The following is a 13,658-nucleotide window of genomic DNA, read 5'->3' as shown; positions in this document are numbered from 1 at the left end:
GTATACTGAGGAATTTTTTGCTTCGAGTTCTTAACATTTCTTAATTCGTTGTTTCTTGTTTTAAAAATTCTGGGATAAGCCCACCTTTATGTTGATTTAGGGCAGTGATGGGGATCACATTACATGTGTTTATGGAGGGTGTTTCTGCATCTTTTGCAGTCACCTCAGTTTTCTAGACAAGCCAAGCATCATGATTCCCTTACACACAAACGCACCAACACCCACCCCATCCTGAATGAACGAGTACTCATGGGTGAGCCACGTTCCCAGCGCTTGGCCCTTAGCAGTTCTGCTGGCCAGCTGCTTCAGATCCGAGACCCGGCATCTTGGTGCTACTTGTCGGCCGAACTCTGAGCTGCTGCCTGGATAGGGTGAGAGACGGGAGCCGCTATGCAGAAAGTTGTTTTCAAATCTGATTTCAAAGCCAGAGATATGGTTCTCTTTTGCATTTATGGGAATTACAGATTGTTTGTAGAGCATAGGGAGAAAGTTTCTTTAGAAAAACTTTGTGTTTTTAGAAAGGGGGGTTTAAGTGTTTTGTGGCTAGTGCTTTACTTTCTGGATGAGTGAATTGATCTTTTAAATATATGTGTGTGTTAAAACAGTAGTAAAATTACTTCTTTAAATCATTAGTAAGTCATGGATTAAAAACTGCCTTTGGCAGAATGGGGGAGGAGAGCTGGGGGGCTGAGGCATTAAATATTGCATGAATTTTTTTGAATACTTTTGCAAAACTGTGGTATTTGTCCTTGATGTTTCTCTATTATGAGCAGTGCAGATTAAGCCTCTAGTTTGGAAAAACAAAATTATTTTTTCCATGTTTTAAGATATTCTAGTGATAATTCAATTTTTGGCTACTGGAAAGTTAGTTATTTTCACTGTATAACTTCTGCATACTAATTTCTGTTAATCTAGAAATGATTGAAATCTTGAATGTATAAGTGTGCTGGTAGAAAATTAAACATATGCTAAAACTTACAACTTGAATTTACCATAAAGCTTATTGGTCTTGAGATCCATCCAAGGGAATTTAATGACTACTGTAGTGCTGTGTAGCAGGTCTCTCACTTTTATGAAAAGACAGAACTTTATTATAAAGTTTCAGTTATTTATCATAAAAATACCTCTCGTAGTTCCTAGTGCTGCTGTCACAAAGTACCACAAACTTGGTGGCTTAAAACAACAGAAATTTATTGTCTCACTGTTCTGGAGGCTGGCAGTCCGAGATCAAGGTGTCTGCAGGGTTGGTTCCTTCTGAGGCCTGTGAGGGAGAATCTGTTCCAGGCCGCTCTCCAGCTTCTGGTGGTCCTCGGGAATCCTAGGCATTCCTTGGCTTGTGGACACGTCACTGTGGTCTCTGCTGTCATGTTCACTTGACGTTCTCCCTGTGTGTGTCTATCCTCTCTTGTAAGGACAGCAGGCGTATCGTGCTAGGGACCTCCCTACTCCAGTATGACCTCATCTTACCTAGTCACACCTGTAGTGGCCCCATTTGTAAATAAGGGCACACTGACATACTGGGAATTAGGACTTCAACTTATCTTTTTTGGGGGGACACAGTTTAACCCATAATAACCTCCAAGGCCTCTGAGGTTGTCCGAGGAGTGAGTTCTCAGCGTTGTCATGGGATTTTTTTTTTGGTCACACTTCTTTGTTTTAAACTATTCTTAACCTTAGCTATTTAGATTCATCCTGAATCTTAACTCCAGTTTATCCCCATCTAGGTGATAGAAACTCAAGTAACTGAAGTTTATGTATAGAAGGTAAAGACCTGTCTTAAGCCATGATAAAGGTTTTTTAAACAAATCCCAGGATATATATAATGAATGATTTGTTGTTGCTTAAAAGCTTTGGACTCCTCCATGGAAGTTGCTCTTGAAGTTCTGTACTACTTTTGTTTCACCTGCAGAGTATTTTGATAAGTCTTTCTCCTCTTAGTGTGAATTTTTTTTTAATAGTAAAAGTTATTTGGAATTAATTTTAATGAATATTCATTAGTAACCCAGTTGGGTGATGGTCTTTTTGGTAAAAAATGAGCCATAGTTTTAAAGTAATGACATGTTCCTCTGTGGTTTAGAAGTTGATTTTGAGAGCAGTTCCAAAGCAGATTGTTTTTAAGGTTTAATTTTACCCCATAGATAAATAGAACTATAGTTTTAAAACAAACTAATTATTTTTAAAAATATATATTGTGTTGAACATCATAATGTGCTTCTCCATGAAATTTATCTTTCTAAAACATCTTTCTTTCCATACCAGGAATATTGCTGAAACCAGTCAAAAAATAGTCATGGGTATATATTAATTACTAAGTTGAGATGGTTCATTATGTGGACTTAAATTATGTTGGTAATGTGAATTCATGGGGAACAAAGGCTTCATTGGAATAATTATTGTTTTTTGTAATGTTGCTTTACACTTAACATTTCAGTTTATTTCTTTTCTTTTTTTTTTTTTGGTGTGAGGAAGATCAGCCCTGAGCTAACATACATGCCAGTCCTCCTCTTTTTTTGCTGAGGAAAACTGGCCCTGGGCTAACATCTTTGCCCATTTTCTTCCACTTTATATTGGATGCCACCACAGCATGGCCTGACAAGCGGTGCATCAGTGCACGCCCGGGATCCGCACCCAGGCCGCCAGCAGCGGAGTGCGTGCACTTAACCGCTACGCCACAGGGCCGGCCCCTCAGTTTATTTCATGTCACTTATGCTTCTGAGTTTTCTCAGGAGTGTTTTGAAGGAGAGAATTGATCACTATTTCAGTATTCGTGGTTGTACATGTGTCTGCATATCACAAGACTTCAGGGTGTTCATTTCCAAATGCATATACCTTTGAAAAGATGTAAATCAATTTTAAAACATTTATAAATCAGAAATTATAAGGGCATGAATCTAATTAAGAAATACATAACTATATTTGATAATACCAAGAAAACTTCAAGAAAGTGGTTAGGAAATTTTTTAAATTTTCTGCTTCTTTGAAAATATCCTATGTTGTCTAAAAGCATGCTAACTTCGGATTTGTTTTTCCAGACATCTCTTTTTACAATCATGAATTTATCTATGTCAATAGCATATGGAATGTATAGTGCTATCCAGGGCCCTAAAAATTGTATAGCATATATCTTGCCTGCTGTCAGCTAATCATGGCCTCTAACTAGTGTAAAAATTTAAATGTGTATCTTAATACAAACACAATACATTCTGTCTATACACATATTAAAAGTGAAATCATCCTTAGAGTATCTTATTCTGTAATTTCTAACCCACATTATGACCACCCTGCTTCAGTAGTCATTAACTTCTACCCAGCTGCCCATCCCTTCTTTCTTAACTCCTGGTAATAATTTGACTTGGAAAATACTAAGCTAGTTCACTTCTTGAGGAAATTCATGCCTGGGAAAATCAGTTCCTTCAGATTATGTAGTGAGTAACGGAGGATGGACTGCATTCTCCGTACCGTGTTTCTCATACACCACAGTCACTGCTCTCTTTAGTGTGGAAGGTGGAATCTTGGGAAATTGCCATGTTTACCCCACAAACACTGCAATTTCATGTGACTCAACCTAATAGCATAAGTATTAAGAGCTAACCTCTAGAATCAGACTCTGATACCCCTAACTCCCCAGGGACCTTGGCGAATGACTGAAATGTCTCTACATCCCCTTTTCCATATCTGCAGAGAAAACAGAACCTACCCCCACACCATAGCGTTATTTTGAGGATTAAATAGCACATGAAAAGCAGTTGAATGCTTCCTGTAAATGTTAGCTACTTTTATTATTACTCTCATGATTTTTTGTTTTTGTTGTTACCATTTTTATTATTCTTCTTGACATAGACGTGTGTAAGGGCAAAAAGAAATCTGGTCGAGGGTAGAATAAAATTAGGTTGTGAAGGTCAGGGCTAACTGTAAACAAGAAATACAGTATGCTTACAACACCGTCAGATGAGCAGGACGTGAGTAAAGTGCTGGAGAAGTTTGTTCATTGGGTTAAGATACGTAGAAACATAGACAGACGACACGTGTCCCAGGACACTTAAGGGAGGTGTGGGTTAGGGACTTCCTCTGAAAGTGAATTAAGACCATTGCTTCAACTAGCAAATCCTTATGTTAGAAATGTACATGCTAAGGGTGGCATCTTTTACCTTGATGTCTCTTGTATTTGGCACTGGATGGAAAACTGCTATTTTTTACTGATGAACACTTTGTTTTAATACTTGGTTCATTTATGTGAAATAATCTTCCTTCTCTTCTTTACTAGTAATGACTTCTTCTATTTACAAGTTGAAAACATATTAAGATAATTTAGAAAGCAATGATATATATGTAAGAGGAGATGGGAAAGTTGTTTATAAATGGGAAAGGTATAGTAAAGATACTCCCATTTAGGGAGGGAGCAAAGGAATGGTGTAAATGTATTTCTTTGACATTTTTCCTCTTCAGAAGTTAGCCATGCTGTGAAGCCTGGGGATGAACTGATAGATCGTGAGGTTACTCTGCACCTCATGCAGTTGCAAGACTCCACACACACGCACGCACACACACACACACACCTAGATTTGCATACGTTCACATGACTTCTCTTTATTACTTAAAGTATCTTATAAAGTTTCATTTCACCAAGGAGACCTTTTCTCTTTCCTTCTCTCTTTTTCTAGAAGACCAGCAATGATGCTAGTCAGAGTGATACAAGTATCTCCTCGTCAGAACCAAAGAGCAAAAGTAGTCTTCATTTATTGGCCCATGAAACAAAAATTGGATCTTTCTTAAATAACAAGAGTCTAGATGTCAAAGACAAAGCTGGTCTTTGTCCAGATGAAGATGATATGGAAGGAGATTCTTTCTTTGATGATCCCATTCCTAAACCAGAAAAAACTTACGGTTGGTGAGTAAACTGTGTTGTTGGATTATCAGATTAGAGCTTTAAAAATATAATTTCTAAATGTTTTATATTTAAAAAATAACGAGCTACCAGTGGTTCTATAATTATTGAATTCATAATTTCGATTTTGTGTCATTAAAGCTTTTTATGTTATAAAACAATTCCAGGTTTTAAAAAACCTATATAGTAACGATTTCAGTGGGTAAGTGTGCCTACCAGGTGCCAGGTACTGTTTCAGGTACAGGGGACAGCGCTGATACAGCTGGCACAAATCCTTGCCTCAGGAAGCTTATGCTCTTGTGGACGGAGGCAACAAACAGTAAGTAAGAATCACAACATGGCTGTGTTGGTGACGCAGGCAGTGTAACGGAGAACAGAACAGAGAAGGGAGGGAGTGTGAGTGTGTGGAGGGCATCAGAGAAGGCTTCTCTTTGAGGCTGCCATTTGAGCAAAGAGGTAAAGGAGCGGGGAGAGTGAGTCAGGCAGATATCTGGGCTTCTGGAGTTCTGGGGAGAGGAAGCAGCAGATGCAAAGTTGTGTAGCAGGCCAGAGAATGGCAAGGTAGAGTTGGAGGAGGTGGACTCAGATGATGGGGCTGGACCGACCGTAGGAGCGGTTTGGCTTGACTCTGAGGAAGACTGGAAGCCCTGAGGAGCTGAGCAGCAGAGTGACTAGATCCGACGTGCATTATGCAGGATCACTTGGCTACTGGGTCTCTAGGTGTGGATGCAGGGTTTCCAAGTGGGAAGCTGTTAGGATTATCCAGGTGAGGGATGATGGTGGAAGTAGTGAGAAATAGGTGGTTTCGGATGTATTTTGAGGTTAGCTCCAAAAGGATTTGCTGTGAAGTGTTAGAGAAAAAAAGTAATATCAAGGGGAACTCCCAAGTTTTCAGGCTGAATAACTGGAAGGTTGAAGACACCATTTGTTGAGATGAAGAGTGGAAAGAGCAGATTGGATTGCACAGGTTGGGGATGCGACAGTCTGGAACTCACTTTCAACGTGTTAAGTTAGAGAAGGTTGTTAGTGGAGAGGTGAAGTCGGCTATCAGATATGAGTCTGGGGATTAAGGAAGATGTCTGGGCTGGAGATACAAATTAGGGAGTCATCAGTTTTAGAGAATGTTGAAAGCTGGGAGACTGGAGGAGGTTACCAAGGAAGTGGGCACTGTGGCACCTCAAGGTCAGCGAGATGAGGAGGAAGTGGGGAAGGAGACCAAGACAACCTGGAGAGGGAGGTGTCCTTGAAGGAGGAGGCCGGAGCAAGTAGCCGAATTAAGTTCTGCTGAAAATCAGCCATTGCACTTAGCAACATGGAGGCCAGTGATGACCGTGACGAGCAGTTCAGTTGGAATGGGGCAGGGGGTGTTAAAGGATTAGAGCGGGTTCAAGAAGGAGTGAGAGGAGAGGATTGTAGATGACGAATAATTTTCTGATAAGTTTTATTTTAAAGGGGTGCAGAGGAGTGGGTGGTGGCTGGAGGCAGGGACATGGGGCGGAGAAACACTGAAGTAGGAAAAATAACAGCATGTATGTATGTTGAGAACAGTCCAGTTTTACAGAGGAAAACTCAAAGATGTACAGGAGTGAGAGACAGTTCCTGGAGTGTGGCACTTCAGTGCCCAGCGCGGGAATCCAGTGTCTGCTGGAAGGATGGAGAGTGTGTGGGCGCAGTTAGGGTGGGGTGGATATGATGGTAGGAGCCTGTGGAAGTTCTCGTCTGAGTTCACAGTTGAGGATGGAGGAGGGGGGTTGGAGATGTGAGGACTGAAGGAGGTATGAAATCAATGTGTGAGAAAGTGAGGAGAGCGGGCCGTCAAGAGGATGTAGGGTGCTGGGCACCGTTAGACATCCGCTTGAGGTTGGTGATGGTGACTGGGAGGGGAGATCAGCTGGGAGGCTGTTCAGGGCTCTTCTCAACAATGTCGTGTCTGAGGTGTAGTGGCCTGGGCTAGTCGACTACTGTGCTGTCCCTTACCTTTGTTTCTGGGCGATGGAAGGGGCTTCTGATAAAATCACAGACAGTGAAGATGATGAAGAGCAATTTAATTTGTAAGGTATCAAACAGAATTCTAGAGAGAGGTGAGCTGATTTCTCATTGACAACTTGCCGCATGACTTGTGATTGATCCTTAGTCTGCACTGCCTTGTAGGTATGCTTTATGATTTTGAATCTATGAAATGTATATCTATTTGCCAGCCACTGTGCGCCTATAAGATATATTTAAGTTGCTTATGTTGTAGTGGCAGAATATGAGTACCATTTAACTGTACACTTGTTTCTTGTTAGGAGAAGTGAACCTAGTAAGCAAGTAGGAAGCCTTGCATCGCTCTCTGACGCCCCCCCCTTAAAAAGTGGACTCAGCTCCCTTACTGGAGCCCCCTCATTGAAAGACTCTGAAAGTGAGTGCCCGAAAGGCCCTAGATTTGCTGACTGAAGATGTGGACTTTGAATACTGATGATATTTTTTTCTCTAATTAATTAAGTAGTATATGATCATTGTTTATTTTTTCATTAACGTGTATGTAAAATCACAAAAATAGATCATAATTTTACCACTCAGATATTTCCTATTAATATTTCTTTTTAATATGGTCATATATCATTTTGTATATTGCTTTTCCTATGCCATCAAAATACTTTTAGGAAATTGACTTTTTTGCTGCCTTATATAATAAATAGATAGTACAATTTTAAATGATCTCCCTTTTGTTGGATATTTAGACTGACCTGAGTAGGATTTAAATTCAATTAATTTTTAAAAATTTGTTTTCATAGACCTGTGATAGCACAGTAGTCATCATAGGAATGTTAGAATGTTATTCTGCCTGCAGGAATTCAGCTCTGAGACATATGTTTATACATAGCAGAGAGAGGGATTATTAGCTAGACCTGGAAGAGCCCTCCTACTGCACGACTGACCTTCCTGCCCCTCCCCGCACAGGTGGTACAAGACCAGGGATTTAGAAAGCATGGCCTAAATGTGTAGATAGGTAGATGAACTTTGTGTGCTGTTATCATAGTAAATACAGGATTTAATTGGCAGAGTGTTTAGAGCATAAATGTGCCTCTTTTGAGAAAGTTTTCTAAAAAGTAGATGTTTGTTAGGCAATTGCAGTGTGAGTTTTGCAGGATTTTGCAGTACTTACTAACCTTTTTGTATTACATGGTAGGATTTCCCAGGACACGTAAAGGAGATGGTCTGTGGCTTCTCTCAGCCTCTAGTAAACTAGCCATGTATCCGTTAATACGGCCCACGTCAGTTTCCCTCTTTTTATTCTTTCCTCTGGTTATTGTCACTCTCAGTAAAGGAGTCCAGAATATCACCGTCATGTCACTCTTAACAATGACTAGTGAGTAAAGATTTAGAGAGGACATGGAAAACTAAGGACTGAAGAAATAAAACCAGTGAGGAGACCAGTTTGATCAATGTAATAGCAATTGAATAGAAACAAAATTTTAGAAGTTCTAAGGAAAAATAAAATTGATGAGAGTATTTAGCTGTAGTCCATAAGTGCATACCCAGTAGGGCTTCTTATAGAAGGTGATATCTGATAGTTGGGCAAAAAATTACTCTAACGGTAATGTTCCAATAAAGAATAGTATTATGTTTGGTTAAAAAGGAATGTAGTGCATAATGTAAGCAACCATTAGTCACAGTTTGTAGTTTTTTCTTGGTGTTTGGTTATTATGTTTCTGTCATAAAGAAACCCTTATACTAAAAAAAAAATTGACATGGTTTAGAGACTGTTGTAGTCTAAAAGTCAATTTAATGCCAATATTTTTTCCTGTTCACAGGTAAAAAGGGAAACACAGTTTTGAAAGATCTGAAATTGGTCAGTGATAAAATTGGATCACTTGGATTAGGTAACTAGATTTCCAATTTTAGTGTTGATTGCTCTAAGGTGGTTATGTTTTTAGAGTAAAATCGTAAATGGAGTGACTCGATCAGCCTACAGTGAGCACCTCATGAGTAGATGTTTGGATGGTTTGTACATGTCCAGGGCTACTCCACATGCCAGGAATGGAGACAGCAGCAACACGACGGACTCTGTCCCTGGGGGGTTTAAGTCCCGTAGGGAAGGTAGGCATTAGACGGGTACCTACCGATCCTTGGAGTGTTAGAAGAGTCAGGACACACTGGTATGAGAATGGGTAGTAGGTTGACTTAACCTAGCCTCACCATTCGGGAAGGCCTCTCCTAGGAAGTGACTTCACTGCTGAGACCTGACAGGTAAGGGAGAAGGGAAGAGATTTCAGTTCAGACTGAGAGGACAGCTCGTGCAAAGGCAGAGTCACTTCTCTGGGTGCTGGGGGCACATGGTCCAGGCCCCAGGGAATCGGTCTAAGGGGGAGACAGACTTGTAACAAGAAAAACTGGGCTGTTGTGTTCAATTCTCGTATATGGAGCAGCAGTTTGTTACCTCGAGTGAGTAATTCGTTTCTACCAAAGGAAGAGCCTCAGTGTGAACATTACAGAGCCCTGGGCGATTCGTGGAGAACATGGTTCTCATCCAGTTTTCTATTCTGTGCAAAACTGCAGACAGGTGTGATAGGTGTGCTTTAGGCACACCTGACGCAGCAGCCAACCGGAAGGAGATGGTTCAGCCCAGGTTCTCTGTGGGACAGAAAGTCTGTGCATGACCCGATACTTGGTTCTCCCTGGTCTTAGAGCACTACATGAGGGGGCACTGGAGCCCAGCCTCATAGGCATGCTGGGAGAAGGAACGTGTGGCCCCTTTGTGCTGTTTGCTCCTACAACTGCGAGCATCTGAGTGGGATCGCTCAGAGAAATGCCCCTCCCTCTTCTGGACAAACAGTCTAGAGAGTGGAAAGAACTGGGGTTTGGAAGTGGATAGATTTAAGTAAAATCACAAATGTGGCCCTAATTGGTGAGTAAGGTAGGTAGGTAAACAGCTATTTCCTCTGCCTGGCATAGTAGGTGCCTCATACATGTTAGTTCCCTTTTTACGTTACTGTGTTCCCCCATTTGCAGCAGAATAGATGTTCCTTGAGCTGCCGGATTCTGTTCAACGGGACCTGGACTCGTGCTCACTGCTGAGGTGGTGGTGCTGGCTGGCCAGCTGGGTGGGCCTGCTCCCTCCTTCCGTTTGTCTTCCCCCATTGGGTGTGATTGGGTCTTCAGTTAGGACGTTCTTGTCCACAGCCTGATGGAAAGTCTGCGCCCAGGTTTTCGCCGCAGGCGCTGCCTCTATGGACAGCCGCACCCGGAGATGCTCTGCCCTCCACACCTCGACAGCTGTCCCGTCCCCCTGCGTTCTGGCTTTGTTTGTGTCTCACCTTTGCAGTGTTGTACTCTGGGTTGCCAAGCCATTTAGCTTCTCTGACTGCTCTGTTCTCTGTCAAAGCGAGGGTGTCCCCAGTCTGGTTTTGAGGAGGAGCTGCTGAGAATTCTTGGTGAGGGGAGGGGGTTCTCCTGCCTCAGAAGTTGCTGGTGCAGTGGGACAGTGGTCTGCTGCTTCACTCCACTCTAGTGGGGACTCAGACGTACCTGGGGCTGGGACGTTTGTTGGTTATACCGGTGAGACTTAGCAGTTCACGAGCTGAAGGTTTGGTCACTTAGATGTTAGGATTCCATATAAATAAGCGTTTTTATTTAGTTTTGTTTCATGGCATTGAAACAGTATTATTTTCTGTTTGTTTTTTTATTTTCGTTGTAATACACAATATTCTCAGTATTTTGAGTAATATATAAGTGTTAGTGGACTAGCCTAGGATAATAATGAAGCTAGTGATATGTGCCTGGCACTGTACCACAAAACTGGTGTATTGAATTCATATCTTATGAGGTAGGTTTTATTATTAGCTCCATTTTCACAGATGAAGAACCTAGGTGAAGTAGGTTGCCTAAGATCGTACCACTTTTAGAATCCTGATATACCAACAAAGAGCCCTAACCACTGGGATTTACTGCCTAGATATTATTCAGACATTATTTAAATATCATTTCAATGGAAAAATAAATTCTGAGTTCCAAAGAAACAACTTACAAGTAAAGCTTTAGAGCACAACTTACTTTGCATGTTTAAAGCGTGGGTTGGCTAACGTTTTCTGTAAAGGCCCAATAGTAGATATTCTAGACTCCGTAGGCCACATGTGGTCTCTGTCACATATTCTTTTTTGTTTTCCTAAAATCCTTGAGAAAATGTAAAAGCCATTCTTAGCTCTCAGGTTGTACAGAAACAGGTTGCTGGCTGGATTTGGGCTGCGAGCCAAGCTTACCTGTAGTTCCCTAGTTCTCTGTAGACCTAGGTAGTCAGGATCTAATGTTGTGTTCCTGCACATCACTCAGTATTTTGTCTCTGAATTGACTGCATATGCCCAAAGGCGGAGAGTCCGCTCTCTCTAATCCAAACTGTAGCCCAGCTCCCACGGCCTGAGCTATTTCCACCTCTGCGCTCTGTGCTGGGGTTCACACGGGCACGCTGCGCCTGGATTGGGCGGCTGCCTCACCGTGTAGGAGTGGCTGCTGCTGTGGACTCCCTTGGCACTTGCAGACCAGCTGGTGGTTTGTTTAATCAGAAGGTTCCACTCCTCATTCTCTGCTGTTCTCTGCCTGTCTGCTGTCTTTCAAGCACTGTACACCCCTTAACCTTTGAGGCCATGAGTCATCTGGGCAACGAATGCGGATATAGGCTCTTTATTCGAAAGAGGAAGACAATCGGGAAACTTGATGCCCACATGCTGCTTATTGTCAGGGACTCCTGATTCATTGTTTTCTTCATTTTCCAATATTCTTTCCTCCCCACCCCATATAGTCCATCCTTCTGTCTCTCTGTCTGATCTGTAGGACACTTGCCTCCCCCCAGTAACCCCAGTCGTTTCTGGCCTGGACATTGCAGTAGCCTTCTTTGTCTTCTCTTCATTCTTACCTCCCTCAAGCACGTGTCTTCCTGCAGTGGTTGGAGTGTCTGTGGAAAGCAGAAGCCTGTCCTCTTTCCGCCCCTGCCTCCCCACTTTGCGTCTTGGCTAACGTCCTGATCGTGATCTAGAGGCCCTAAATGGCCTCTGCCAGCCCCTCTGCTCTACACTCCTTTGTCTTCTCCCCACCCTGCCCCACATTCATTATTTGATGATACACTAGCCTCCTCACTATTTTTCAAATCACTGTGCCCTCGCCCATCTCAGGGTCTTTGCGCACGTTTCTGCTTCTTGCAACACACTTTCCCCAATAATTTGTACATCTGATACCTTCTTTAGGTTTCAACTCAGCTGTCACCTCAGAGAGTTCTTCCCAAACACTTGAGCAGCGTCTAGTTTGTTCAACTGTTGGCTGTCCCTTTCCTCCCACTACAGTGTCAGCTCCCTGAGATTAGAGCTACCACCTTTTCCACTGCTGTACCTCAGGGGACCTAGTAGTCGCTCACGTATTTGACAAATGAATAAATTAGTCATGGAATTTTATTGGAAGAGGATCACCTTGTCTGGCTGCCTGGGCAGAACTTGAATTCCCTCAACAATGCCCCTGACAGAGTCCGGTCTGACACTTCGAAGGATCCGAGGGACAGTATGAGTAGCATCTCTGAAGAGCTCGCTGTTGAGCCAGGCTTCCTCTTCGTGCATGGTCTGCGCTCTTCCCCTGGTGGCCACGTGTGATCCATGTGTGTCTGCCACCTGCCAGTCATTCACACTTTGAGGTGCCTCTCCTGGGCCTCTACTTCTTTGCTTTGAGGTTGACAACCCTGTTTCCTCAACTGTTCCTCAGAAGACATGGAGGGAACAAAGGCTAGTTTGTAAGTCTCAGAGGTGTTACTCTGTGGAAGCCCCGTGGTGCCCTTTTAGACACTGTGACACTGCTTCATTAATCAGGCCCCTCCCTTGTGATGTTACCTTTCGTCAAGCACTTACTGTGCACTAAGGTTTGTTAGGCACCTCACATGCATGAATCCTTATGTTAACCCTGTGTTTGGTGTGGGTTTGGCTATACTTTAGAGCTGAGGAAATAGCCAAGAAAAATTCCCTGAGTCTCCCACAGTCAGAGAGCGAGAGCTTCAGGGCGGGGCCGGCCTGTGAACCCAGCTCTGTCTGACTGGAGATGCTCTCATTGCTCTGCTGTTGCCTCTTCACACCGTGTGATCATTTGTTTAATGTTGTAGCTATATTGAGTTGAAGAGTCTCAACAGTTCAGAATGGTAACAAGAGGGGGTAGGTGTTAACTTGCTTTTACTGGATCTCACTAATCAAATATTTGTTGTTAATATCAGGTGACATTATAAATGGTAAAAATACAATAGGATTAAGCTTTTGAGTACTTGGAATGAAAGACTAGATATTAACTACATTTTATATCGTATCATAACTTCAAAATAAACGTCTTAGGTAGTTTATTTTGTCATTGGCTTTCATATATGGTAAAAATATTTCTGATATTTGAGACTTTTTTAATGATACAATATAATTCAGTAATATAGATTTTTTTGAAGGAAATGTGTATGTTTGTGGATAAATCATGAAGTGTGTATATATAAACATGTATATCTCTTCTTAAACTTATCAGGGACTGGAGAAGACGATGACTATGCTGATGACTTTAATAGGTAAGAAAAATAGTTGGGCGACAGCTCTATAAATGGTAAACGATTTCTGAACACAGGACAGTATGAGAGAATTACATGGTGCTTATTTTAGTGTATTGGAAGCCACTTGAAAGCATTTAAGTCTTCACTGTGTTGTGGGTGCTCGGTCTGTCCTCCTTCCATCTCTCTGCTGGGAATCGTCTACATTCAACTTCAAGAACTTGTCCCTCAAATTAT

At 42.1% G+C, this 13,658-nt stretch overlaps 1 protein-coding gene across 4 annotated transcripts in view; it reads left to right on the top strand.

Moving 5' to 3' along the window:
- CEP43 (centrosomal protein 43) overlaps positions 1–13,658 on the top strand; it is a 32,699-nt gene that overhangs the window by 14,974 nt on the left and 4,067 nt on the right. For 2 of the 4 annotated variants that reach the window (XM_087425029.1, XM_087425027.1), the window contains 4 exons: positions 4,665–4,888; positions 7,174–7,286; positions 8,683–8,751; positions 13,403–13,442. In XM_087425029.1, coding sequence (XP_087281155.1) covers positions 4,665–4,888; positions 7,174–7,286; positions 8,683–8,751; positions 13,403–13,442 — 446 coding nt within the window. Of the gene's footprint in view, positions 1–4,661; positions 4,889–7,173; positions 7,287–8,682; positions 8,752–13,402; positions 13,443–13,658 lie in introns of all 4 variants that reach the window. The other 2 variants (XM_087425028.1, XM_087425026.1) reach the window with 1 other exon arrangement.

The sequence above is a fragment of the Ceratotherium simum genome, chromosome 38 (genome assembly GCF_057802395.1).
Source record: "Ceratotherium simum simum isolate JZ-2026a chromosome 38, ASM5780239v1, whole genome shotgun sequence".
Lineage (NCBI taxonomy): Eukaryota > Metazoa > Chordata > Mammalia > Perissodactyla > Rhinocerotidae > Ceratotherium > Ceratotherium simum.
This window is presented reverse-complemented; position numbering and strand designations above follow the sequence as displayed.